Source organism: Bison bison, unplaced genomic scaffold (genome assembly GCF_000754665.1).
Source record: "Bison bison bison isolate TAMUID 2011002044 unplaced genomic scaffold, Bison_UMD1.0 scf7180017864289, whole genome shotgun sequence".
NCBI classification, from domain to species: Eukaryota; Metazoa; Chordata; class Mammalia; order Artiodactyla; family Bovidae; genus Bison; species Bison bison.
The window spans coordinates 7,366,514-7,392,889 of record NW_011494861.1 but is presented as its reverse complement, the minus strand read 5'-3'; the positions used below and the strand labels follow the sequence as shown (position 1 = coordinate 7,392,889).

Here is a 26,376-nt window from a genome sequence, read left to right as displayed (position 1 = left end):
CCCGCCCCTCTCACGCCCTGCTGCTCGGCCCCGTCTTGCCCTGCCTTCACTGCGCTCTTCTGCCACGCTCCTTTCCTGTCTCTCTGCTCCTTCTCCGGGCCCTGGGCTTGACCTCTCCCGCTCTCCTCTCCCAGGAGTGGGCGCCATGACGTGGTCCCCTCTGGCCTGCGGCATCGTTTCCGGAAAGTACGACAGTGGCATCCCGCCCTACTCTAGAGCCTCTTTGAAGGTGAATTGGCGGCGGGGGCTGGGGGAGGGGATAGGCAGGGACAGGCATTTTGGAGGGATGGAGCCTTTGGGTGGACACCTTGGTGCTGGACACCTTCCCTGGGCCACTGTCTGCGGGGCGGTTCCAGGCGTGGGAACTTGGAGCCCCAGCTGGCCTGACCCCATGTCTAGAAAGGCTGCCCATCTGTGGGACATCCGCCAGCTGAAGCCCCCTCTACCCGGGGCCTCGCCCGAAGTTCAACACTCACAACCCGGGCCAGGGCTACAGTTCCATTTCAGGTGCCTCCTCCCCTATAGACACGCCTACATTCTCTGGCCCACCACTGAACCTCTGGGTGGAGGGCTGCGTAATTTCTTCAGTATCCCTCAGAAGTGCCCCAGGGAAAAGTGAACACCCGACACATACACCTCAGAGTGGAGACTCAGAGGGTCTCCAGACTGAAGTGTTGGGGGGACAAGGAGCAGGCAGAGAAAGGCCTGACCAGGCCAGGACAGAGCAAACACTGGAGCCCCCCGCCCTAGGGATCAGGATGGCCTGCCTCCCCCATTTCTCCCCAAACCACAGAAGCCTCCCAGAGGGCTCCCTGACCTTGCTGTGGGCACACCTCTTGGGCCGCCCAGCCTCCCAGAAGAAGGGAAGATCGGTTTGTCCACCTCCTTGTCCAAGCTCACGGGCCCAGTCTTAGCTTCCCACAGCCTTCAAATGCAGTGGTTCCCATCCTTCCACCTGCCTGGGTCTGGACCACAGCATCAGGGCCAGGGCAGTGCCACCCTGGCACAGATCGTCATTTGTGCCATGCATGCAGTGGCCCGGGTGACCTGCCCTCACCCATGGGCTGTGCTCTCCCCACATCCCACAACCAGGGATACCAGTGGCTGAAGGACAAGATCCTGAGTGAGGAGGGCCGGCGCCAGCAGGCCAAGCTGAAGGAACTACAGGCCATCGCCGAGCGCCTGGGCTGTACCCTCCCCCAGCTGGCCATCGGTAAGAGGGCTGGGGCGCAGTGGGGACCAAGGTCCCCAGAAAGAAATCAAGAGTCCCTGAGTGCCTGGGCCACCCCCTTCCATCAGCCAGCCATGGGTAATGGGCTCCCATATTCATGGGGAGAGAATGAGGGTGTCCATGAGCACTTGGGCCATCTCTCCACTGGGGGCAGCTGGTGCCAGCACTGCTGAGCCCCTGGCTTGCCAGGGCCCTCCTGGGACACCCTCAGTCCTATGCCCAAGAGGCTGGGTCTCTCTGGCCCCATCATGGGTAGGGTAGAACCAGGGAGGGCCCTGGGTGGGGGTGCCTTCCTCACCTCTGCTCTTGCTGCCCACCCCCAGCCTGGTGCCTGAGGAACGAGGGGGTCAGCTCCGTGCTCCTGGGTGCTTCCAGCGCAGACCAGCTGATGGAGAACATTGGAGCAATACAGGTGAGTGGCGCCTGCCAGCCTTGCTGGCTCTGGACAGAGTTCAGGGTCTCAGCCAGGCATCTGTCCAGCATGTACTTATTGAGCACCTACTACATACCAGGCACTGTTTGAGGCACCTGGGCTACAGCAGTGAACCAATAAAAGCCTTGCTCTTGAAGGGCTGGCTTTTTATCTGGATAAACAAAAAACAGAAAATGCAAGGAGTAAGATTATAATGTGTGTCGGAGGGTGATAAGCACTCCGGGAAAGGAAACCTAGAGCAAGGTCAGGAGTATCCAGTAAGGGCAGGGAAGCGGGGAGCCATGGACCCAAGTTAAAAGGGGCTACAGGGTAGCCTTGTTGATAAAGTGACTTGTGAGCAAAGGCTTGAAGGATGAGGAGTGGGCGGTGCAAATACAATCCAGGCTGACACAAAGGTGCAAGGTAGGCACAACCCCAGGACAACAGTAAGGCCAGAGGCCTGGAGCAGAGGGGCAGGGAAAGGTCCTCCGGGCACCACATGCCCTCTAAGGACTTCGGCGATGGTCGAATGAGATGGGAGCAGAGGAGGGGCAGTCTGACTTAGATTTTAAAAGGCTGCCTCTCACTCTCTGGCTGCTGAGTGGAGGAAAGAGTTGGGGAGCAGGAGGGGGAGCAGGGAGATCACTGGGAACTGATGACAATCTAGGGGTGAGGGATGACCTTGGTACATATGGACAGCTGGTTGGGTCCTAGATTTCTGGAAGGTGGACCAACAGGACTGGCTGACAGACTGGATGTGAGATAGTGTGGGACAGTGCGCAGATCCTGGGGATAAACCATGGGTTTGTCACCTGGAAGAGGGTGTTGCTGTCAGGGGGGCTGGGAAAAGCAGTTTGGGGCTGTGGATTATCAGATGTTAAGGTCCTGAAATCTGCATCTTATGCCGCCACTGTCCATCCATTCAAGGGGCAGAGCTGCACAAACCTGGAATACAGAAGCAGCAAGGCCCCCTCTGCTCCACAAGCTGCAGGCAATGAGGGTGGGGCAGGCCAGGGCCAGCGGACAGCTGGAAGAATGTCTCCCTGTTACCGAAGTGAGGTTTGACTGCTCATCATTCAAGAATCCAATACTGAGAGATAAGTGTTGGGCAAAAGGAAAGACATCTTTATTGAGGAGGCCAGCAGTCCTGGGGAGAAGGTGGACTCCTGTCCCCAAACAGACTTCCCCTTGTCAATCAGGGAGCAAGAGATTTCAAAGGGGAGTTTCAGGGGTACACAGGTTGAGGAGTGGCTACAAGCAGAACAGCACAGTCAGCTCCAACAGTCATCTTGAAATTGATCATGCGATCATCTGATCAGGGTCATCCTTTTATTTAATTGGAGGATAATTGCTTTACAATATTGTTAGTTTCTGCCATACATCAACATGAATTGATCAGGGTCATCTTAATTGTTTGAAGCACAATTAATCTTCAGTTCTGTCCATGGGATTCTCCAGGCAAGAATACTGGAGTGGGTAGCCATTTCCTTCTCCAGGGGATCTTCCTGATCCCCTGACCCACAGTCCATGGGATCACAAAGAGTTGGACATGAGTGAGCGACTAACACACACACACACAATCTGAGCGACTAACACACACACGCACAATCTTCAGTTCTAGGCTCAGTTTGTTCCCATTTCTCTGAGGCTGGTTCTCAGAATTGTGCATGATGGAGCAGTTCATGTCATGGCTACAGTCTGGTAGTGATGTTGTTAACTTCTTCCACGTGACGGGAGTTTCAGTATCTACAGAAGAGCTCAAAGGACATGGCTCAGAATACAATCTACAGCCCTTGAGGATGAACTAAAAGGTCCCCCTGACTTTGCTTAATGGCTACACAATTATTATTGTCTTGTTTCACTGCTTTTCTTTGTTTTTGCATTTTCTCACTTCTCCAATTGAATTTATTCTTTGGTTAAAGTCTTTCTACAGACAAGAGGCAGGTATGGAGGACATGGGAGGGGTGGGGTCTGTACCAGGAAGGCCCCATAAGGTCCTGCTCCATTACACATCACCTCGTCTGCAGGCTGATTCTGACTAGCTCCCGTCTTTGCACACAGGTCCTTCCAAAACTGTCGTCTTCCATCATCCACGAGATCGATAGTATTTTGGGCAATAAGCCCTACAGCAAAAAGGACTACAGATCCTAAGAAGCCCCCAACCATTTGCCTGGACAGTTTCATCTCCCTCCTAGCCTCTCTGTTTGCTCGCTTAAGCTATTTTGAAGCCAAGAGTGTGGTTTGCATCAAAAACAAAGCAACACACCAACGTGTCATCAGGAGAAGATCTCAAAAGTCGCTGCCACATGGCACCTGCTGCTTCACAGGACTAACGTCAGATTCATGCCGGAGGGTTGGCATCAATTCAAAGGCATTCGAGCCGTCCCGCCCAAGCCTGCCGCCTCTGCTCATCTTCCACCAAGAAACGATGTTTCTCCCAGCCACGCCCCATCTCAGAGACTCAAGTCCAGGCCAGGCCGAGACCCGTTGGGGCCTAGGAGCAGGCAGAGCTGGCCTCTCCTCTGCCAAGAAGCCCACCTGGTACTGGGGAGGGGAAGAGGAAGCCAGGTCTGGCTCTTCCTGTGGCCCCTCAGCTGGGCCCTGGTTGGGGTGGGCCTCCCACTGGGGTCTCCCTCATCCCCCCTCTTGCCAAGGGCTCCAGGTACTGTTATTGGGCCTGACATCAGATTCTACACCCCCTTCTCCACACCACCTGCCTCACTGGGTCTCCGAGGGGCCTTCCGAGCTGTCCTTTGACCCCCACCCCCACCCTTGCTGGCAGAGGCAAGGATCCAAGGGGGTTCGATTGTTCCAGGGTGGACCCACAGGAAGTCAGGGGTCTGACTTCAAGCTCATCGCCCCACTGACTTCCTCCTCGTATACAACTAATGAGCCCGTGTCCAGACTCTAGCCCGGGTCCCTCCCCACCTGGTGCCCAGTCCTTTGCCCCTCTGTCCTTGCCTGGAAGGCCCCAAGGTCATGCATGCTTAGCTGACTGTGGCTGCTGACCACACATGGGGTGGCCAGCCTCTGCTCTGCCCAGGGTGGTGGCCTTGGGGTCTGCAGAGAGGACATTCTGGGACCCTTCAGTGAGGGCAGGTTCCTGGGGTTTTCTGTGCTTCATGCCCAGGGCCTGGGCAGCAACCCCCACAGTCCAGGTTAAGACCCCCGTAGCCTCTCCCTGGAGCAGCGTCCCCAGCAAGGGCTCAGAGCAGGTCAGGTGGGGTGCTCAGAGCTTGTTGCCAGGGCAGCGAGGCAGCAGTTCTTCCCCCAGGACACCCTCACACAGCCTCTGAAGAGGGAGGGATGGCTGGGGTTCATCATTCCTTTCCACACCCCACACCCCAGCCTGGAACAGGTTGGGGACAGGGACAGAGGCCAGGACCTTCAGAAGTGTCAGCCCCTTTACAGCCAGGCCTGGGGCTGCAGGGATAGAGGAGGGGAGGGGCCCTCAGCCAGCAGGCCCAGCCCCCATGGTCCTGAGCGGCACCCCAGCTTTTGCTGGCTGTGCAGGGGACCCGAGCCAGGCTCTTTGAATGCACTGGCCTTCTGTGTATGGGCCTAGGTGACTCCTACACTGGGCGCCCCCTGCCCCGGGTGCCCCCTACATTCTCACACTCACCCCTGGGCAGACATGGACCTCCCTGCCATTATTCCCAAAGGCCTACCGTCCAGTCCTGGCAGAGCTGAGGCCTAGGAAACTGACTTTAGGAAAGCCACAAGGTGGGGGGAGAACAACTTCCTCCACTCCAGACCTTTGTGCTGACCCTGGAGTCTAGAACCTTCTCCCTTCTTGTAGACTAGACCCCTGGGGGTCTTCTTCACCAAGTCTCCTGCAAGTTTCACCCTAATGAGCATGAGGAGGGACAAACCTGTCCCAACAGAGTTGCCACCATCACATGGGTTGGGGGGCCTAGCTCCAAGGACAAGACGCTACAGTCCACCAGGCAGAGCCCAAGTGTCCCAACAGCTGGCCATGCTCAGGAGCCAGGTCACCTGCCCCTCCCTGGAGTCTGGCTGGGCCCCCTCCACAGTGCTGCCACCCTGCCCACCCACCAATGGAAGAGGGACCCGGGCTTGCAATTGGGCCCATGTTTGGGCCTGCCGCCCCACCCCATGAGCTTTACATCTGGGAAGGACAAGCCCAGTGGGAGACGTGGGCTCTCAGGGCCATGCTCTTCCAAGGCCGAGATGCCCAGCACCAAGTCCCAAGCCTGTTCCAGGCCCTGGGGTGCTGTCTGCAGCCTAGTTCTGCATCGCCCCCCGGCAAGTGGGTATGGAAGGATGGGGCTCCACTTCCTGAGGAAGGGTCACCCAACTTAGTGGGAGGAGGCTGGAGTAAGGAAGGGATGGAGTGGGGCTCGAGGGCAGGGAGAGCCTGGAGACAAAGAGCTTGGCCAAGGCAGGCCCTGGAGGGGAAGCCTGAACTTCAGCTTGGGTTTGAGACCAGCCATCCTCACCCTACCCTGTTGAGGAGAAGCCCCCCCACGGTCCCCAGCCACCTGCCAGCCAGCCTCTCACCCTCCCCTGGAAGCAGAGTTTGCCCCCAGGGGTCCACCTTGGGAGTTCCCCACCAGGAAAGAAGGCCCAGTCTGCGTGGGAGCGGGACCAGTCTTCCTTGCTAAGGACACATGCAGCCCCTACCATTTTTCATCCCAAATCTACAGCAAGTTTGAGGTCCCAAGAACGACAGAGGGGTTTACCCTGTCTCCTGTTCTCTCTGGCAGTGTAAATAATGTGCTGTTTCTCTCCCCCTTTTTTTTTAATGACTGTGGCTCCTCAGCTAACTGCATCACCCCCCCCCCACAGGCAGAGACACCGTACGCCTCGCGCTTCCAATGACACAGCGGAGACACAGTGCCGTATTTATGGAATGACAAAATAAAACCCAAGCCCGTCAGGGTCTGCTCCTCTCCGCTCCTCTCCTTTGCAGGGTATTCAGGGTCAGGGCTGGGTCGAGGGCAGTGGGAGGAGGTATCTTTAAAGGCCAGCAGACCAAATCCTGAGCCTGGAGCCAAGGGGAGGTTGGGAGACATGGGCCCTGGGGGGAGAAGCAAAGACTGGGGACCGAGAACCCAAGTCTGTCCCAGGTGATTGGGGTTGGAATGCCCTGCCTGCCCCCCTCACCAATACAGTCTCTCTTGCCATCGCAGGTTGGTGGCAGGCTGCTGGGCCCTCAGGGACAGAGAGGTCGGGGTCCAGGGAGGCCTGCGGGCCCATCTACGGGGCTCAGTGTTCCTGAGCAATTTGATTTCAGGATGCAGGGGGGAGGGGCCGGCACCACCCCTGAACACCCCTTCTCGGGTGCCCTCCGTTCCAGAAAGCCCCCCAGCCTCATGGGGCCGTGTCTTCTCAGGTGAGAGGTAGCTTCAGGAGACACCCCCTCCCCCCAACATCCTTTCCCACCCCGATCCTAGATCAGTGAAAAGCTAGGAGAACACTGATTCAATCCTTTCCCAGAGGATTTATTAAAACACGGAAAACCAAGACATACACACAGAGTACAAAGTGAAGGGGACGGTGTCAGGTACAGTCCTTGTCAAGCCTCCCACACATCCTCCCGAGGACCGGATAGGTCACTGCGCACAGGGGCTCAGCCTCCAGCTCCAGCTCCTGGCTGGGACCCGCCCCCTCGACTCACCCCAGCGCCCGGCCCCTTCATCAGCCTGGGCTTGTGCTAGGGAAGGGGCAGGCGCTTCTCAGCAGGGCCAGATGCAGGCCTGGGTGGGGTTCTGCTCCCTCATCCCCCCACACACTGATGCCTGGGGAGGGGGGCAGTGCAGGTGGGACCCTCCCCTCATGCTCAGGCCCAGAGGAGCATAGGAGGCTCGGACTCCCACCTCGGTATCAGGGGTTCAGGACACACACACACCCAACGGGCCCTTTCTGGGTTATCGCACCTAAAAAAATACTTTGTTTAAAAAAAATCTGAAAACTAAGAAAAAAATCCCAAAACACAAGCCAATGACTTTGGGCTGATGCACCACAACCTGTAAACTTCCAGAAATATAAAATCGGGGTGGGGGTGGGGCGGCTTCCTCAACAGAGATGGGTCATCAGCAGAGGACAGCTGCAGGTGCAGAGGCGGGACACTGGGCTGTGGCCGGGCCAAAACCTCAGCCCCCGCCTCCCACCCAAGCTCCTTCCTGCCACCCCACTCTGGAGGTTCCCAAGCCCACCCTCTACACGACCCCATCAGGCCCTCAACATCCCTGGGACCCAATAACTGGGAGCAAAGGCTGCAGGTGTCCATGGGGTGCGACTCGGTCAGCCCCCAACCTGGGCCAGGGATTCCCCCAGAGGACCCTGGGAAGGGACCCCCAACCAGTAGGAGGGCAGGTGCCTGCCCAGTCATGAGTACCAGCAGGATGGGCCCATGGTCATCACTTGCAGAAAACAAAGGAGCTTCTGAAGGCGGCTTGCAGGGAGGGTCTCTGTGCACAGGGGGAGTCTCAGGTTGTGTTTCCGTGGTGGGCGTGTGCGAGGGGACCCCCAGACACAGTCCAACCCAAACTCCCGTGGTCACCGGGGAGCCCAGGAGCCAATGCCCTCCGAGACTGTGCCCAAAGATGGTTCAACAGAAAGCCTACTCAGCACTGGTCTAAATAATAAAGTGGCTGGGGACAAAAATGGGGCTGGCACTTTGGGGCTTCCACTTGCACAACAACCCTCATTGTGCCAACAGCAAAAACAAAACCAGCCTGAAGATGTCCAAGAGCACAGACGCCCCACTCCCCACACTCCACTACAACTCTGGGAGGGAGATAACTGATAAACCAAGAAAAAACATTCTCTAGATCCTTTTTCCTCTCCAAAACCAGAAACCCACTCCCCAGCTGTCTGCAGTCGCCCTCCCAGGCCTCCCAAGTGCTGGTCTTGGAGAGCTGAGCCCTTCCTGGACCAGGCAGTGCAGGTGGCTGGGCCGATCCCTGGTGCCTGGTCCAGCTGGTAGTGGAAAAGGGTAGAGGCCTAGGGAGGAGACGGAGGGAGGGCGGGAAGCAAGGGCTGGTGGGGAAAGGACACCCAACTTGGAGTTGGGCAGTGGGGATGCAGACCCCTGTCCTCCACCAGGTGCCCCCTGACACTCAGGACCTGTCCACTGTGTTCCCCACAAGCCCAGCCGCAGGACTGACCACCTGCCTGGGAGGACACAGTCATGGGGCCCTGGGTGGGGGGTTCGTGGCAGTCACCCAGCCCATGGCCTGAGCCAGAGCCTTTGCAAGGAACACACAGGCCCACGTGGCACTGGAGAAATCACAGTGGGCAGGAGTGACCCAACCCTTCCTAGAGGGTGAGGTCACCTGCTGCCACACGTGTCCTGCCACACGTACACCCGTGTACCACTTTCAGGCTGCCTCCCATTCCTCCACCCACAATGCCAGGGTCAGTCAGCCTGGAGATAAATGGGGCCTTGTGGTCCGGTCCTTTAGGGGTTCTGGGAGAGCCATTTATAGATGAGGGCTCTGGGAGGGTTGGCCAATGGCCCCATGTCCCCAAGTCACCCCCAAATCCCGGCCCTAGTCCTGGCCAGGGAGCTGAACGGAGCCCTCCTATGGTGCCCCCCATCCAGGCCCACCCTGGCTCTCACTTGGACAGGATTCTGCACCAGGGCTCCACTCCAGGAAGGTCAAGGCTCCCTGGTCAAGGCTCTGAAATCCCTTCCAGGCTGAGGCTGGGCCAGAGGGAACATCAGACACGGACAGACCCAGGTCCTGGCCCATCCCTCTGTTCCTCTGAACTGGAGCCATCAGAGGGTGCCACCAGCTGGGTGGAAGGCGATCGGGATTCCAGCAGGCCACTCCTGGCAGCAAACAGGGCAGGAGGCTGGGGACACTCCAGTAGGGAGGACTGGACAGGCCAATGGATCCAGTCCCCTGCCTCCAAGCTTTCCCCAAACCTTTGAAGAACACAGTGAGGGCCGTCACAGACCTGCCCCAGGGGGCAAGTGCTGGGATCAAGGCCTCTCCAGGGACAGGGGAGGGATAAGTCCAGGCTCCAGGCGGCTGGCCTGGTTTCTCCATGTCAGCCACCAGAAGACAACATGGGGAGTGGGTATAAAGGGCTTCCCAGGGCACAGGGCAGGACCAGGGGCTCCGGGGCCACTCTCAGCACTGCTGGGACAGCAGCCACATCCGGGGCAGGAGAGTAAGCCCCTTCCCACAGCTGCCTGAGACCAGGGCCCCAGCAGCCCCCAGGCTGACACCTGCCGTCTCTTCTCTCTGGGGAGCACATGCCGTGACCTGCCACACACGGCAGGGGCCAAAGACCCTCCACGAGTGACAACAGAGTCCAGGGGGCCTGTGAGACAGGCTGGGTCAGGGTCAGACACGTGCCGATGGAGCCCTCTCCCCCACAGAGAGAACACATTACCTGTGGTCTCCAGCCTTGCAGGACGCAGCCTGGCCTGGCCTGGCCTGGACGCCAGCCAGGTCTCTACCTGCAGGCCGGGCGGCTCCCCAGTTCTGACCCACCTGGCACTGGGGGGCCCCACTGGGCCAGGGTCAGAGTACAGGCAGTCACACGGTGCAGACGGGACAGGGGAGAGGGGCACACAGAGCCCGTCCAGGGCGGGCGCCACGTCCTCCTCAACCAGTCCAAGTCCAGGGCGGCGGCTGGGCTCCCAGGAGCTTCCCTCAGGTCCGGAGCCCGTCCACAGAGAGAGGCCTAAGTGCTGCATGTCAGACTCCTCCACACGTCACTCAACTTTTATCAAGACAAATTTGTTCAAGTCTTCAATAGGAAAGTGCAAAAAGATGTACAAAGAAACGAAATCTCTTCTAGGAAGTCGTCCTGGCAGAGCCAGCCAAGGTGGTGTGGGAGACACTGGGATTAAGAGCAGGTGGCACTTCTGGCTGGGTCTTGTCCCCAGTGATGGCATGACTCAGTTTCCCCTTCTGTCCTCAGGTGGCCTGGCTCTAGAAAGGCGGCAGCTTTTCTCTCCTGTGGGGATCAGGCAGGGGGCCCGGCAGGCGTGGCTGCAAGAGGTGGGTCATGGGTCACAGAGCTGGGTGCTCACATCCCCACTGGGGGTTCACCCAACACCCTGGAGCCACCACTGCCACCTGTCACAGCCAACTGCAACCAGAGGGGCTCCTAGCCCAGACCTCCCACACCTGGAGTATAGGAAGCGGGGACCCCAGGGAGGGCCCATCTGGAAACCACCCCCACCCCAGGGCCTCTACCCTGAAGCAGTGGTTCTACCAGGACAGACAGCTTAGCAGGGGCTGCCGGCCAGGTGGAAGAGGCCAGAGTGGACTGGTGGCTTCTCACGAATAAAACCATCTCCCAGCCAGTGACACTGACCCACACACACCCTGAGCCACCCTCCTGGTCCTGGGCACAAGGTGGGGTGGCCAGGGGAGGAGGGGTGATGTCCCAGGGCGCCCACCACCCAGCAGGAAAGTGCAGGCAGAAAAGGGTTCCAGGCTGGGGGCAATGGTCCCCGACTCACTACCACGGACACGCACGCATCCTGCATATGTGCACACAGACACACCCGTGTACGCAAAGGAGATCCCCACATGTACCTGCCCATGTCCCACCTCCCAGCCTCCCAGGGGAGTGTCTGGAAGCCTGGGAAGACACACCGGCCCCAAGATGGTCCCCAGCAGGGAAGGGCAAGACCCCCTAAGCCCCAAGAGGCAGCAGAGGACCCCAGACTCAGGGCTGTGGATAAGCACAGGGAGTGGGGACTGACTGGTGCAGCCATGGAGGGGAGAGGGACGGCGGAGTCCCTGGAGAGGCCTCACCTCCGCTGGAAAGGAGCGCTGCACCAGAGCGAGGTCTCGGGGCCGGCTAGATATCTGTGCAGAGAGAGGGAAGCTCGGCTCGCTGGGGCGGCGGACGCGGGCGGGGCCCGCGGGCGCCCCTGCACATGCCGCCAGGGAGCAGACGGGCACCTACCGGTCACATAGGGCCCCAGGGGCATCTGGTTGTAGTTGACAATCCCTCCCGGTCCAGGGCCCCGGAAGTTGGGCCCAAAGTTGTTGTTGTACATCTGGGAGGAGCCGAAAGCGCCCTGGAGGCAAGGACTCAGGTTTAAAGGTCCAAGTCCCGCACCGGCCCGAGTTCCGCCCCAGGGCGCCCAGGACGTGCGTGCGTGGGGGGCTGGGGCCCAGGGCGCGCGCCGAGCCTGACCTGCTGGATGGTGGGGTCGCCGGCTCGATTGGTCAGGCGGCTCAGGATGCTGCGCTCCGACATCTGGAGGCGGGCGGCCACCGGGGGAATGCGGGACAGCATGGAGGGGAGGCGCGTCACGTCCGCCTTCATGTCGCTCAGCAGCTCCTCCAGCTGGTTCAGGACTGGGGAGGGAGACAGGGAGGGGGAGGAGCTGGGACGCGGACGCCCAGGCCGGTGCTTATTAACAAGGCTGTGTTACCGTGTGACTTGCACGCCGCGCAGCGGACGCCAGGGGGCGCCCCCCACTCAGCCCTCCCAGCAAACGCATCAGAGACCTGCCCGCTGGACCAGAGTCCCGTTTTCCAAACAGCTTCTCCCGGGGCCCCGAGGGCTGCAAAGATGAGAGCCCGGAGCTCTGACCCAACACTAGGCTTCCCTCCGGGCCCTCGGCCAGCCTCCTGACGACCAGGGAGGTCTGCAGCCCTGGCCAAGCCCAGGAGCAGAGCGGCCTCGAGAAACTTCTCCCAAACAGCCAGGGCCACAGAGTCCAGGGCCCTCGGGGTGAGCTTGGCTCACCCTCCCCTAACCAGCCTGGGCACTTTCTCGGGATTAGGACGACGAGGGTCAAAGGTCTGAATCCCAGGAGACCTTGGGCAATTACTTCACCTCCCTAAGCATCAATGTCCCCAACTTTAAAATGAGATAAGAAACCTCACCACTTAAAAATATTACAGAGTAAAGGAACAATGTGTTTAAAGATACTGACATAAATTGGGAGACTGGGATTGACATATATCGGTACTATATAAAAAATAAGGATTTCCCTGGTGGTCCAGTGGTTAAGAATCCACCTTGCAAGGCAAGGGATGTGGGTTCAATCCTTGATCGGGTAGCTAAGATCCCACATGCCAAAGAGCAACTAAGCTTTCCCACCACAACTCTGAGCCCACACACCACAACTAGAGTCCATAACAAAGATCCCACATGCCGCAACTGAGACCTGACACGGCCAAATAAATATTCAAAAAATAAAATAAAATAGATAACCAATAAGGACCTACTATACCGCACAGGGAACTCTGCTCAATAGTCTGTAACGACCTATATAGGAAAAGAATCTAAATAGAGTTGTTCAGTCATTCAGTTGTATCTGACTCTTTGTGACCTCGTGGACTACAGCATGCTCAGGATCCCCTGTCCTTCACTATCTCCGAGTTTGCTCAGACTCATGTTCATTGAGTTGGTGATGCCATCTAATCATCTCATCCTCTGCCATCCCCGTCACCTCCTGCCCTCAATCTTTCCCAGCACCAGGGTTTTCTCCAATGAGTCGGATCTATATGTATAACTGATTCACTTTGTTGTACAGCAGAAAGTAACACAACAGTATAAATCAATTATAAGTCAATAAAAACTAAAAACTTTTAAAGGGTCCTTTTCTCTTTCACTAAAAGAAGTTAAAAAATAGAAATAAAGCATACTGTCTGGGCCCAATAAACAAGCCTGTACAACTTAATATTCTGCTATATCACCTACCCCCCCACCCAGGGCCTACATGGCACTGACCTTCAGAAAAAGGCCAGAAAAGCAAGGGCCTCACTTTTGCCACACGTAAGAGCAGAGGCTGGGTGACAGTCTATCCCATCTGGCTTGGAGGCGGTGCCCTGGGGGCTGATGTCTTACCCCCTGCCCCACGCCCCCACCTACTGCCAAGGAGCCACTGGGCGCCGCAAGGTGCGGGCCCATCTCCAGGGGACGGGCTCACTCACCCTTGTGCAGCACAGCATTGGCAGGCTTGTTCCCGGCGAGGGACTCCTTGGACAGGTGCTGGTGGCTCTCGGCAAGGCACTCCACCTCGGCCAGGCGGGCGTTGAGGGCCATGGCAGGATGGTTGGGGTCCTGGGTCATGTTGAGGTATGCGGCCCTCCGGAGCTGTTCCTCAATGACCAGCGCCTGCTCCAGCAGCTGGTGGGAGTGGGGTGAGAGGGGGTCAGGGTGAGGGGAGGGACTGAGTGCTGGCCTGGTTGCCTCCCCCCCAGCACCCACTCCCACCGGCCAGGGCTCTGAAAGAAAGGAAGGAAGGAAGACAGCTCCTCCCCACCCAGTTGTTGTCCACTCTCTTGGCCACCCCTCAGAGCCCTCCCCAAGCTGGATCCTCTGCACCCATTACCCAGAGCAGGGACGCTTGCCCAGCAGGGTCTGGCTTTAGAGCAAGGAGCCAGCACCTGTTGGTTGACTCAACGATTCCCTTTCATGGACGGTCTGGCCCACACCCGGATATACGGGTGGGGTATAAGAAATGCTTGCTCGTTTCTTTGCCCCAGGCCCTCCCATAACCCACCCTCTTGCAGCCCCCTAACCCTCAACCTCTGGCCCCTGCCAAGGACTGACCTTGAACCTGCGGGCCAGGAACTTGTTCTTCATCTCCAAGTAGTTGCCCTTGTGGATCTCAGACTTGAAGGGCTCGTTGAGGATCATGTATCTCGGGTCGTTCTGGATGTCCTGCCAGCGGGCATAGCCATGCCTAGGTGGGGGGCCGTTAAGGGCAAACCTGGCCATGGGGTGGAGGGAGGGAGTGAGGGGGAACCAGCCTAGGGTCTGGCGTCTTGGCTCTGCGCTTTCCAGACAGGCATTAACCTTGGCTGCAAGAGGACTGTGTGGGTGACAGTGACCTGACAATCAGCGGACACCGACAGGGGCCCCCAGGGGCCCAGGCAGGGCCTGAGGCTTCACCGGATAAAATTCTTCATCCCCCAAATCCAGATGGTGGAGGCAGCCGAGTTCTAACCCCCAGCACCTGTGCTGTGACCCTAGCTAGAAATAGGGCATTTGCAGATTAATCAAATCAATTAATTTAAAAAAATCAATTAATTAAATTAAGAAAGGGTCATCCTGGGGTGGAGTGGGCACCAATCCAGTGACTGAGGTCCTCATAAGAGGAGGAAATTTGGACACAGACAAAGAGATACCCAGGGAAGAAGGCCCTGTGACAACAGAGGCAGAGATGAATGATGCAGCTGTGAGCCAAGGAGCACCAAGGAGCTAGGGACAGGCAAGGAAGGGGCCTCCCCTGCAGCCAGAGGGAACAAAGAAACACCACGACGTTTTCTTGCCAAGGGCCCACAGTTAGAGAGGGGCCGAGTCGGGATCTGAACCCAGGCAAGCTGGCTCCAAGCATCTTTTTTTTGTTGTTTTTTAACTCTGTGTGTGTTATTTATTTAGCTGCACTTGGTCTTGGTTGCAGCATGTGGGATCTGGTTCCCTGACCAGGGATTGAACCCCCATCCCCTGAACTGGGAGCACAGAATCTTAAGCCACTGAACCACCAGGAAAGTTCCAGCTCCAAGCAATGTAACCTCAGTAAACTGTGGCCTGCAGGCCAAATCCAGCCCACAGCCTGGTTTTGTAAATAAAGTTTTATTGGAACATGGCCATGCTTGTTGGTTTACGTACTGTGGTTACTTTTGCTACCTTGACAGAGTGGAGGCGTCCTCTGTGAAGCTCGAAATGTCCACTCCCGGGTCCCTCCCAGGAAAGATCTGCTGACTCCTGACCTACAACTTTCCACCTCTCATTATAATGACTAGTCTCACTCGAGACTGTCATCAAGGCCGGCTTTGCTGGGGGGCTCTCCGCAGGTAGTGTGTCCCTCTCCTTGTCTCTGGAAGGTCTGCACTCAAATATCACCTTCTCTGACCTTCCCACATTAAACACAACCCACATCCCCAAAGCTCCGTTTGCCTCACCCCCACCTTTTCATGTTCACTGAGCCCCACATTTTGCTAATTTATATTTTTCACCATCTACCCCTAGTTGGATATGAGCTCCGGCTAGACAGAGATTTGGGGCTGTTTCATTCATGGCTGCATACTCCATGCTTGGCACATGGTAGATCATCAGTAAAGATGGAATTGAAGAATGAACAAATGAATAAAAGCCCTCCTAAATGGTGAAGCACCCTTCAGGTGTCATCACTGAGATGAGGTGAGGTCTGGAATTAGGAGCATTCATTGTAGAGTCAAATGGAAGGGCTGTGTGTCCCTGAGCAAGTCACTTGGCCTCTCTGAGCACCCATTGCCTCCTCCATATAATGGGGATCATAGTAGCAACCCTTTGGGAAGGCTGCTGTGAAGATGGAGTGAGTACTGAGTATAAAGGGACAAGCTACCTTTATGATCACAGTCAGTGTCGTCATCACCACCACCAGGAAAGGGTCCTTGGTACCTGGTCAGGAGCACCAGCCCAGACTCCGCCCCCCACCAGCCCCACACCCTTCCCTGAGGCCCACAGAGGGACAGACCAGAGCCCTGCCCCACTGGCGTGGCCAAGGATACGTGACGATGCCCGCCAGCAGCCAGTAGTCGTGGCGCCGGTGCCAGATGTCGTAGATTTTCCCCGAGGACACAGCCGCACGCTCCTCGTTCTGCCACAGTGTGTGCAGCTCTGGGAAGCCAGCCGAGGGAAGCAGGATGAGGTGCTCCCGTCCCACATAGGGGTGGGCCCGGGTAAGCCTCTCCCTCACCACCCCCACCCCGAGCACTTTAGTGTTCCAGTGCCACTGGGAAAGGTTATACCGTGGATTTTGTCAACCATTCACACATTAGTATCAAACAACCATCCGCCCAGATTCCTGGGACCCACGGTCAGGAAGCCTGCAGCTCTCTCACCATGGCCTCACCCTCGATACCTGTGAATCCCCCGTCTGCAATGTTGAACATAAACTTGAATTTCCCGATCTTGTCCTCTTTCTTCCCCTCTTCATCTTCCTCTTTGTCACCATTTTGCTGGGTCTCAACAGGCTCCTTCTCCTCAGCTTTGGTGTCATCTGGGGGAGGACAGACCCATGCTCACTCGTCTACCCCAAAGACAGTGCCCGGGGGGAGGGCTTGCTCCACCAAGCACTGGGGACCCCGAGGCAAGCGGGAAACATACCTCCCCACCCACAAGGGACTCACTGCCCCCAAGGGTTTTAATCAGCAGGACCCTCTCTCTGTCCTGAGCAGGGAGGGCTGCTCTGGGCCTGGATGCCCCTCTACCACCAAGTCAGGACCACCTGGGAAAATGGGGCGGGGCGAGGGGGGACTGTGAAAATGTAGCTTATGTTGAAGGGTGGCAATGCTGCCTCGGGGCTCTGATCTGGGGGCAACTGTTCCAGAACATTCCAACACTTAGAAGGACACAGGCTGCCAGCTGAACCCCAAAGCTCCAGGCCAAACTCTGTGACCAGCTCTCCTTCCTCGTAGTGGTGGCCAGGGCCACAGGAGGGGTCAGGAGATAGGAGGTAGAAGGTCTGTCCTCCAAGGGCTGGCAAGTCCAGGCTCCCATGCAGCAGCTCTAATCAGGGCCTGGGGCCAAGGGGAGGCTCAGAAGGCTCCTCATGGCTCCTTCAAGAGACCAAGGAGGACATGGGACAGAGCAAAGTCCAGAGCCCCAGACCTGGCCTGAAGTCACTGCTGTCGCCTCTGCTGTGAATCAAGCTCAGTTCCAGCTTGTCCAGAACCTTCTCCTTCTCAGGAAGCACTTCTTCTGCAAGATAAAAGGTGTTCAGAGAGGGGGAGGGGTCCAGAGGGCAGCGGGGACTCTGGGCTGGTGGCTTCCCAATAGTATTATAGCCACTCACGGAATCCACTCTAGCATCTTACTCAGGAGTCCAACAGGTAGCATCTAGGAGGATCCACTGGGGAGGCAGGTGGGGACGGGGCCTCATTCCACCCACCCATCTCAGCAGCGGTCTCTCCCAAACTTCTCTCAAGGCACAGTCCCCAGACCCTCTCTACTGTAGTGACAACCAGAGGACTCAAAGTTCTGGCAACATGTCAGGCCTTCATCAACACAAAACACCTCTTACAGACACCCAGAAGTGTCAGGCAAAACCTATCACATTAAAAAAAAAAAAAAAAAAAAAAAAAACATAGGTGTGCTCACAAAACTAAAGGAAATTATCATGTGCCATAAATGAAGACAGAACTTCCTGGGTGGCTCAGAAGGTAAAGAATCCACCTGCGATGCAGGAGACCCAGGTTCAATCCCTGGGTTGGAAAGATCCCCTGGAGGAGGAAAGGGCAACCCACTCCAGTATTCTTGCCTAGAGAATTCCATGGACAGAGGAGCCTGGCAGGCTACAGTCTATAAGGTTGCAGAGAGTCAGACACAACTGAGCAACTAACACTTTCACTTTCTATAAACGAAGGGAAACTAAAAGCTCAAGAAGCATGCACTGGGGTCCTGCACTGGGGGTGAGTGGACACCAGAAAGAGGCCTGGGGGACTCCAGCTGTGTCTCTACACTGAACAGGAAGGGCGAGGCCCCAAAGATGCAGAGAACTGGAATTAAATACAAAAACTAACACTCTTCAACCACTAGGCCTTTGCAAAGGAAGAAAAGTGTCATCCACCAGCTCATGGCCAAGTTGTGGAGGCCTGGCTCCCATGTGGAGTCCAGGGTCAGAAAATCTCCAGTGGGGAGCCAAACCCTACACACAGGTGTGCAGGCTGTAGAATCTGCATTGTGCCATAACACTAGCCCTAGACTAGCCAGGCCACCAGTCAGACCACGAGGCCCCGGAGTTCTGGAAACAGAAAGGGGGACATTCCTGCTACCCAAGTGACATGGGTTCTCAAGGATAAAACAATTCCTGATGAAGATGCACCCCAATGAAACTCAGAAAACAATACCCAGACTTCCCTGTGGTACAGTGGATAAGAATCCACTTGGCAATGCAGGAGACACAGGTTCGATCCCTGGTCTGGGAAGAATCCACACGCTGTAGAACAACTAAAGCCCACGGGCCACAACTACTGAGCCCGTTCTAGAGCCCACAAGCCACAACCACTAGAGCCTTCAAGCCCTAGAGCCTGTACTCTGCAGCAAGGGAAGCCACTGCAATGGGAAACCCACCCACCACAATGAAGAGAACCCCCCGCTTGCTACAACTAGAGAAAGCCCGTGTGCAGCAGTGAAGACCCAGTGCAACCAAAAAAGAAATAAATTGAATAAATAAGAATTGTTAAAAAAGAAAACAATATCCATCAGCCAGACACAGAAGGAAGAGAATACATAGGAAAAGACAAGTCCAAAAAAAATGAAGCAGAAAAAGCTAGATTAAAAACTCTAGAAATGAAATACACAATTGCTAATATGTTAGACGTTTTACTGCATATTTTTAAGGTGTCCTCCCACACTTCCTGCCCCTGGAGTACAAGCCTTGTATATAATCCTTGGAACTGTGAATCTGATGGATTCTACTCTCCTGAGCAAGTCATGTGACAAGGCACAGGTGACCTTAAAAGACAGAGATTATAACACAAGCTGGAATCAAGATTTCTGGGAGAAATATCAATAACCTCAGATATGCAGATGACACCACCCTTATGGCAGAAAGTGAAGAGGAACTAAAAAGCCTCTTGATGAAGGTGAAAGTGGAGAGTGAAAAAGTTGGCTTAAAGCTCAACATTCAGAAAACGAAGATCACGGCATCCAGTCCCATCACTTCATGGGAAATAGATGGGCAAACAGTGTCAGACTTTATTTTTCTGGGCTCCAAAATCACTACAGATGGTGACTGCAGCCATGAAATTAAAAGGCGCTTACTCCTTGGAAGGACAGTTATGACCAACCTAGATAGCATATTCAAAAGCAGAGACATTACTTTGCCAACAAAGGTCCATCTAGTCAAGGCTATGGTTTTTCCTGTGGTCATGTATGGATGTGAGAGTTGGACTGTGAAGAAGGCTGAGCGCCAAAGAATTGATGCTTTTGAACTGTGGTGTTGGAGAAGACTCTTGAGAGTCCCTTGGACTGCAAGGAGATCCAACCAGTCCATTCTCAAGGAGATCAGCCCTGGGATTTCTTTGGAAGGAATGATGCTAAAGCTGAAACTCCAGTACTTTGGCCACCTCATGCAAAGAGTTGACTCATCGGAAAAGACTCTGATGCTGGGAGGGACTGAGGGCAGGAGGAGAAGGGGATGACAGAGGATGAGATGGCTGGATGGCATCACTGACTCGACAGACGTGAGTCTGAGTGAACTCTGGGAGTTGGTGATGGACCGGGAGGCCTGGCTTGATGCGATTCATGGGGTCGCAAAGAGTCGGACACAACTGAGCGACTGATCTGATCTGATCCGATCTGATCCAGGTGGGCATGACCTCATCACACCAGCCCCTTAAAAGCAGGGTTTTCTCTGAATGGTCACAGAAAAGGACATCAGAGATCTGAAGCATGGTGGGGATTGGTGTACCACTGTTGGCTTGAAGACGGAATGAGCCCCACGGCAAGAAACGTAGGCAGTTTCTAGATGCCAAGAACGGGCCCCCGCTGAGAGCCAGCAAGGGAAGAGGGATTCGGTCCTCCAACCCCAAGGAGCTGAAGTTAGCCAACAAGAATGACCACGGAAGTAGATTTTCCCCCAGGCCTCCAGATGAGAATTCAGTAGTCAATGCCTTGACTTCAATCTTGCAAGTCCCTTGGCAGAGAATCCAGTCATACCACCACAGACTTCTGACCCATGCAACCATGAGCTAACACATGGGTGTCATTTCATCCTGCTAAATGTGTAATAATTCACTGTGCAACCATAGAAAATAGTACAAATAGGTTAAAAACAGCTGTATGAAGAAAGTAAAAACTGAAGCTAGATCTGAGGGTGATTCAAAAAGCCTTGCAGAGAAACAAATCTTGTACCTGCTTTCATTTCTTTGTTGAATTTGGAGCCTTTTGTTAAACAAGATCTACTTGTGTCTATTGCTGATCAGCTAGGTCCCCCAGTACAATACAAATTCTATGCGAAGGCTTTGGCTTTGGTTCACTGTCTGTGTCCCCAATGCCTGGGACAGCTCCCAACACACAGTGGGTGTTCAAAACATATTTGTTGGATAATGAATGAATAAATGAGTAAAAGGAATTCCAGAAGAAAATAAACTTAATGGGAGGAAAGATAACATTCAAGGAGGGAATGACTGAGAATTTGCCCATAATCAATAGAAGACACAATACTCAACTTTAAGAATCACAGTCAGTCACAAGCAGGATAAATAAAAATTTCATTGTAGTAAAACCATACAAGACCAAAGACTAAGAGAAAGTCTTAAAAATGGTCTTACCATGTTAGGAAAGATAGGAAAGGCAAGTTTCTTACAAAGGAGCAGCAATTACCCTGAGAGCAGCCTTCTCAGCACAGTGGAAGTCAGAGTACAAAAGAAATCACGTCTTCAAAATGCTGAGGGAAAACTCCTAACCCACCTTGAATTTTGCTAATTATTATTCAAGAAAAATACGATAAGATATAAAGGAAAAATAACATACAATGAGAGAAATTTGCCATCCACAGAAATGTGTTGAAAGCACCATTGAAGGGTATATTTTGGGAAGAAGGACATTGAACAAAGCAACAGTGAACATACTAGAAAACACAAAATTGTTAAGAGGGTGGGAAAATCTAAATAAGGATTATAGTTTAGAAATAAGTAACAGCACGTGGGAGATAAAGTTGCCTATAGTCCTTATAATATTCAGGAGGCAACATGTTAAAAATTTAAGAATACAAAATAGAATTGACTGCAAACTTTCCAAAGGAGTTGAGATGAAAGGGGGAAATAGAAAGAAATTCTGATCAATCCAAAAGATGCTAGGAGAAAAAAAAAGAAAAGGCCAGGGTGATATAAAGCACAAAATAAGAACAGAAATTCATCCAGATACCTAGCTATTACAATAAATGTAAAGAGAGTAAATTGCTGACTAAAACATAGAGATTCTGTGATTAGATTTAAAATAAGTCCCACCATATATTATTTACAAAAGATAAACCTAAAACTCAATTATACAAATAAAACTTAAGAAATGTAAGAAAATACCTGCAAATCATGTATCTGATATGGAACATGTATTATAAAGAACCCTTATAACTCAATAACAAAAAGATAAATAACCCAATTGAAAAATGGACAAAGGATCTGAAAAGACATTTCTCTAACAAAGATATAAAAATGGCCAATGACATTTGAAAAGATACTCAACATCTTTACACACAAGGGAAATGCAAATCAAAACCACTTGAGCTATGACGTTTCACCCACCAGGATGGCTAAAATCCAAAAGAGAGATAATAACAAGTGTCGACAAAGATAGGAGAAGGCAATGGCACCCCACTCCAGTACTCTTGCCTGGAAAATCCCATGGACGGAGGAGCCTGGTGGGCTACAGTCCATGGGGTCTCTAAGAGTCGGACACGACTGAGCGACTTCACTTTCACTTTTCACTTTCATGCATTGGAGAAGGAAATGGCAACCCACTCCAGTGTTCTTGCCTGGAGAATCCCAGGGACGGGCAAGCCTGGTGGGCTGCCGTCTATGGGGTCGCACAGAGTCGGACACGACTGAAGCGACTTAGCAGCAGCAGCAGCAGTTGACAAAGATATGGAGAAATGAACCCTATGCACTGTGGGTGGGAATGTAAAGTGGTGTAGCCACTACAGCAAGCAATCTGGTAGGTCCCCAAATATGAGAGTTACCAAGCGATCCAACAATTTCACTCCTAGGTATATACCCAGGAGAACTGAAGCCTATCCACACAAATACCTATACATGGATGTTCACAGCAGCATTATTCATAATAGCCAAAAAGCAGAAATACCCCAAAACCCATCAACTGATGAATGGAAAAATAAATGTGTATCCACAGGGTAGAATATACTCAACAAAAAGTAATGAAGTTCCAATACATGCTACAACACAGATGAACCTTGAAAGCACTATGCTCAGTGAAAGAAAACGAAAGCGTTAGTTGCTCAATCATGTCCGACTCTTTGCAACCCTGTAGACAGTAGCCCGCCAGGCTCCTCTGTCCATGGGATTCTCCAGGCAAGAATACTGGAGTGGGTAGACATTCCCTTCTCCACAGCATCTTTCCCGACCCAGGGATTAAACCTGGGTCTCCCGCATGGCAGACAGACTCTTTACTATCTAAGCCACCAGAAAAGCCCAAAAGTAAGCTCAATCCATTTAAGCCTAAATAAACCTTAAAGTAAAAAGAATCAGGAGGAATAAGAAAGTTATTACATAATAAATAAACACTTCACCAGAAAATCAGAAAAAACCTGAACCAATATGCACCTAACAACCCAATTCCAAACTAAAGCCAAATCTGGCCTTGGGAGAACAGAGACTGACCCACAATCACAGAGATTTTAACATAAGCCTCTCAGACTTGACTGATCAAACCAAAAATGAGTAAGGATATAAAAAATCTGAACAATGCAACGATCTAATGCAGCGGTCCCCAGTCTTTTTGGCACCAGGGACCAGTTTCACGGAAGCAAGTTTTTCCATGGACCCGGGGGATGATTCAAGAGCATAACATTTACTGTTCACTTTATTTCTATTATTATCATATAGGCTCCATCTCAGATCATAAGGCATTAGATCCTGGAGTTTGGGGACCCCTGATCTAGTGCACATATTTAGAACCTTACATCCAGCAATAAAAGAACAGATATTCTTTTCAAGCACACATGAGCATTTACAAAATCTGACCACATGAAGCAAGAAAAGGTTTCAATATCATACAGACTCATGTGTTCAGACCACAATGTGATTGATTCAGAACTCACTAACAGGGATTTCCCTGGAGATCCAGTGGCTAAGATTCCACGCTCCCAATGCAGGGGCCCTAGGTTCAATCGCTGGTCAGGGAACAGATCCTACATACCAAAACTTAGAGCTCGCATGCCTCAACTAAAGATCCCACAAGCTGCAACTAAGACCTGGTGTAGCCAAATAAATAGTGTTTTTTTTTTTTTAGTCACTAATAAGATGTAGCCCAATAACCTCCAACGTGTACAGTAGGAAAAGCCCACATGCAAAGAACTGAGCTCAGAGAGCTGAGCCTCTGGCTCTCGCCTCATCCTGGGCCCTACGGCACTAGGACACAGCAATGCATGGTCCCCCACCCAGCCAGGGAGAGACAGGCCTGACACTCCATCAGGGTGGAAGCCCGCACCTTTCAGCAGCTGCTCCGGGGAGGGCTGGGCCTTCTCCATCTCCTCCAGTCGCTCCTCTCTGGCCCTCTCCTTGCCATCTGAGCTCTCCTGCTTGTCCTCTCCCTCCACTCTGTCCAGGGCAGTTGGCAGGGCCTAGGGAGGAGAGACTCGGGAGCTACAGGGCCTGGACCTCAATAGGAGCCAGGGAAGGGGCCCTGGGCTTAGAATCCACTCTCTGGTTCCCAGTGCTTGCTCTCAACTATGCTCCAGTCCTGGGGGCTCAAACTTGGAGCCAGGAGGGAGGCCTGGCTTACAGCTGCCAAGGGCAAAACCTGAGAAGGTCCCTGGACCCAGCCCCCACCCCACACCCACAGGGGCCCAGACACTGGCATCTTCTCTACCTGGATTTCTGGGGGCTTCTTTGGCTTCTGCACCCCCACCTCCTTCTCATCCATGTAGCCTAGTGGGGCTTCCATTTTGTCTGAAAGAACAAGGGAGAAGGGTGAGACAGGTGGGCTGGGGTGGGAGAAGGGAGAAGGGCAGGAAATGGGGAGTCAGAGAGGATCCTAGGCCAGGCACCTGCAGAAGGACAGGTGAACCAGGGAAGCCAAAGAGCCCGGGCCAGGCCAGCAATGTGGAGAGTCTTAGAGGACCCTGGGCCCAGTGAGGTCAAATCCAGGGGCCAATAGGACAGAATTACAGGCTGTGGGGGCCTCTCATCTGGAAACAGTAGGTGAGGTGGGTGGAGGCCCCACTGGGAGCCAGCATGGCCCAGCTGTGGTCCTGGCTTTCAGGCTGGCTGGCTGGCCCCCTGCCTCTTCCATGCTGAGTCACTGCCAAGGGCCAGTGGCCCACATGCTCTGAGGAGCCCTGGGAGGTGGTCACTACCCAACTTCACATCACAGATAAGAAAACAGAGCTCATGGGCTAAGCTGCTCAGGGGAGGGCTGGGCCTTCTCCATCTCCTCCAGGAGATGGCCAGGGAGAAAACTAGGCATGTCCACCTCCAGAGGGCACCTGTGCCCTGGAGCAGGATGTCCTCAAAGGCGCTGAGCCTCTCGGGGCCTCACCTGTCACCTGGGACAGGCAGGATGCCCCAGGCCTGAGGGGTACAACAGGGAAGAAGATGTTTTACCCAGATAAACACACAGATCACCAAAAAGACACTCAGAGACAAATAACCCATTAAGGAAGGGCAAAGGATGTGAAATGATGTTTCTCCAAAGAAGATGCACAAAAAGCTCAGAAGCACATGAAAAGATTCTCTACGTCTTCAGCCACCAGAGATGGAAATCAAAACCATCAGGCTTCCCTGGTGGCTCAGTGGTAAAGAATCTGTCTGCCAATGCAGGAGACACGGGTCGATCCCTGGTCTGGGAAGATGCCACATACCTTAGAGCAGCTAAGCCTGTGTGCCACAACTACTGAGCCTGTGCTCTAGAGCCCGAGAACCACAACTACTGAGTCCATGTGACGCAACCACTGAAGCCCGAGAAGCCGTGCTCCACAACAAGAGAAGCCACTAGAGTGAGAAGCCTGCACGTTGCAGCTAGAGAAGAGCCCAGGCAGCAACGACGACCCAGCACAGCCAAAAATAAGTAAGTAAAACACCACAATGAGACTCCCCCTTCACACTCACTAAGATGGCTATAAGCAAAAAGTTAGGTAAGTGCTGGCCAGGAGGTGGAGAAACTGGAACCTCATATGCGGCTGGTAGAACGTAAAATGGTGTAGTCACTGTGAAAAAGTTTGGCAGTTCCTCAGAATGTTATACCAGGTGACCCAGCAATTCTATTCCTACCTATACACCCAAGAGAAATGAAAACACCTATTTCCAATTGAACACAAAAGTTCAAAGCAATGTTACTCACCACATTATTCACAATAGCCAAAGGTAGAAACAACCCAAAATCCATCACCTGATGAATGGATATACAAAATGTGGTGGATCCAAACAACGGAATCAAATATTATTCAGCTACAAAAAGGAATGAAGTGCTGACACCCTAAAACCTGGATGAATCTGGAATACATCACATGCTAGTGAAAGCTAGGCACAAAAGGCCACACGGTGCACTTCATTTACATGAAATGTCCGCAATAGGCAAACCCACAGAGACAGAAAGATCAGTGGTTGCCAGGGACAGACATGAGGAGAAGGAATCGAGTGTCACTACTAACGAGCATGTGTTTCTTTGGGGGTTAATGAAAACACCCTGGAATCAGAGGCAATGGCTGCACAATCCTATGGATATGCTAGAAACAACTGGTAATACACTTTTAAAGGCTTTTGGCTTCCCAGGTGGCACTAGTGATAAAGAACCCGCCTGCCCATGCAGGAGACATAAGAGACGCAGGTTCAATCCCTGGGTTGGGAAGATCCCCTGGAGAAGGAAATGGCAACCTCCAGTATTCTTGCCTAAAGAATCCCATGGACAGAGGAGCCTGGCAGGTTACAGTTCATAGGGCCGCAAACAATCAGACACGACTGAAGTGACTTAGCACGCACGCAAAGACTGAATATTGTGGTGTGTGAACTACATTTCAAAGCTGTCATTAAAAAGAAAATCTCTTAGGGTAGTGATACTTGTTCAGCTAGAAGCTTTGTGGAGGTGGGATGTAAGGAGGACGTGGGGTCTC

At 53.6% G+C, this 26,376-nt stretch overlaps 2 protein-coding genes across 2 annotated transcripts in view; one reads left to right on the top strand and one right to left on the bottom strand.

The window, feature by feature from the left end:
• The window catches only part of KCNAB2 (potassium voltage-gated channel, shaker-related subfamily, beta member 2), a 37,197-nt gene extending 30,641 nt beyond the window's left edge, over positions 1–6,556 (top strand). The window contains exons 11-14 of the mRNA XM_010849956.1: positions 105–229; positions 1,093–1,213; positions 1,555–1,643; positions 3,705–6,556. Coding sequence (XP_010848258.1) covers positions 105–229; positions 1,093–1,213; positions 1,555–1,643; positions 3,705–3,794 — 425 coding nt within the window. The 3' untranslated portion in view covers positions 3,795–6,556. The remainder of the gene's footprint in view (positions 1–104; positions 230–1,092; positions 1,214–1,554; positions 1,644–3,704) is intronic.
• Positions 6,557–10,584: 4,028 nt separating this feature from the next.
• Positions 10,585–26,376, bottom strand: part of CHD5 (chromodomain helicase DNA binding protein 5) — a 62,872-nt gene continuing 47,080 nt past the window's right edge. Inside the window, exons 32-43 of the mRNA XM_010850204.1 lie at positions 24,807–24,838; positions 24,138–24,252; positions 23,757–23,889; positions 17,199–17,288; positions 16,450–16,587; positions 16,097–16,205; positions 14,154–14,286; positions 13,532–13,727; positions 11,781–11,944; positions 11,547–11,661; positions 11,393–11,446; positions 10,585–10,618 (exon numbers count right to left, since the gene is read on the bottom strand). Coding sequence (XP_010848506.1) covers positions 11,439–11,446; positions 11,547–11,661; positions 11,781–11,944; positions 13,532–13,727; positions 14,154–14,286; positions 16,097–16,205; positions 16,450–16,587; positions 17,199–17,288; positions 23,757–23,889; positions 24,138–24,252; positions 24,807–24,838 — 1,233 coding nt within the window. The 3' untranslated portion in view covers positions 10,585–10,618; positions 11,393–11,438. The remainder of the gene's footprint in view (positions 10,619–11,392; positions 11,447–11,546; positions 11,662–11,780; positions 11,945–13,531; positions 13,728–14,153; positions 14,287–16,096; positions 16,206–16,449; positions 16,588–17,198; positions 17,289–23,756; positions 23,890–24,137; positions 24,253–24,806; positions 24,839–26,376) is intronic.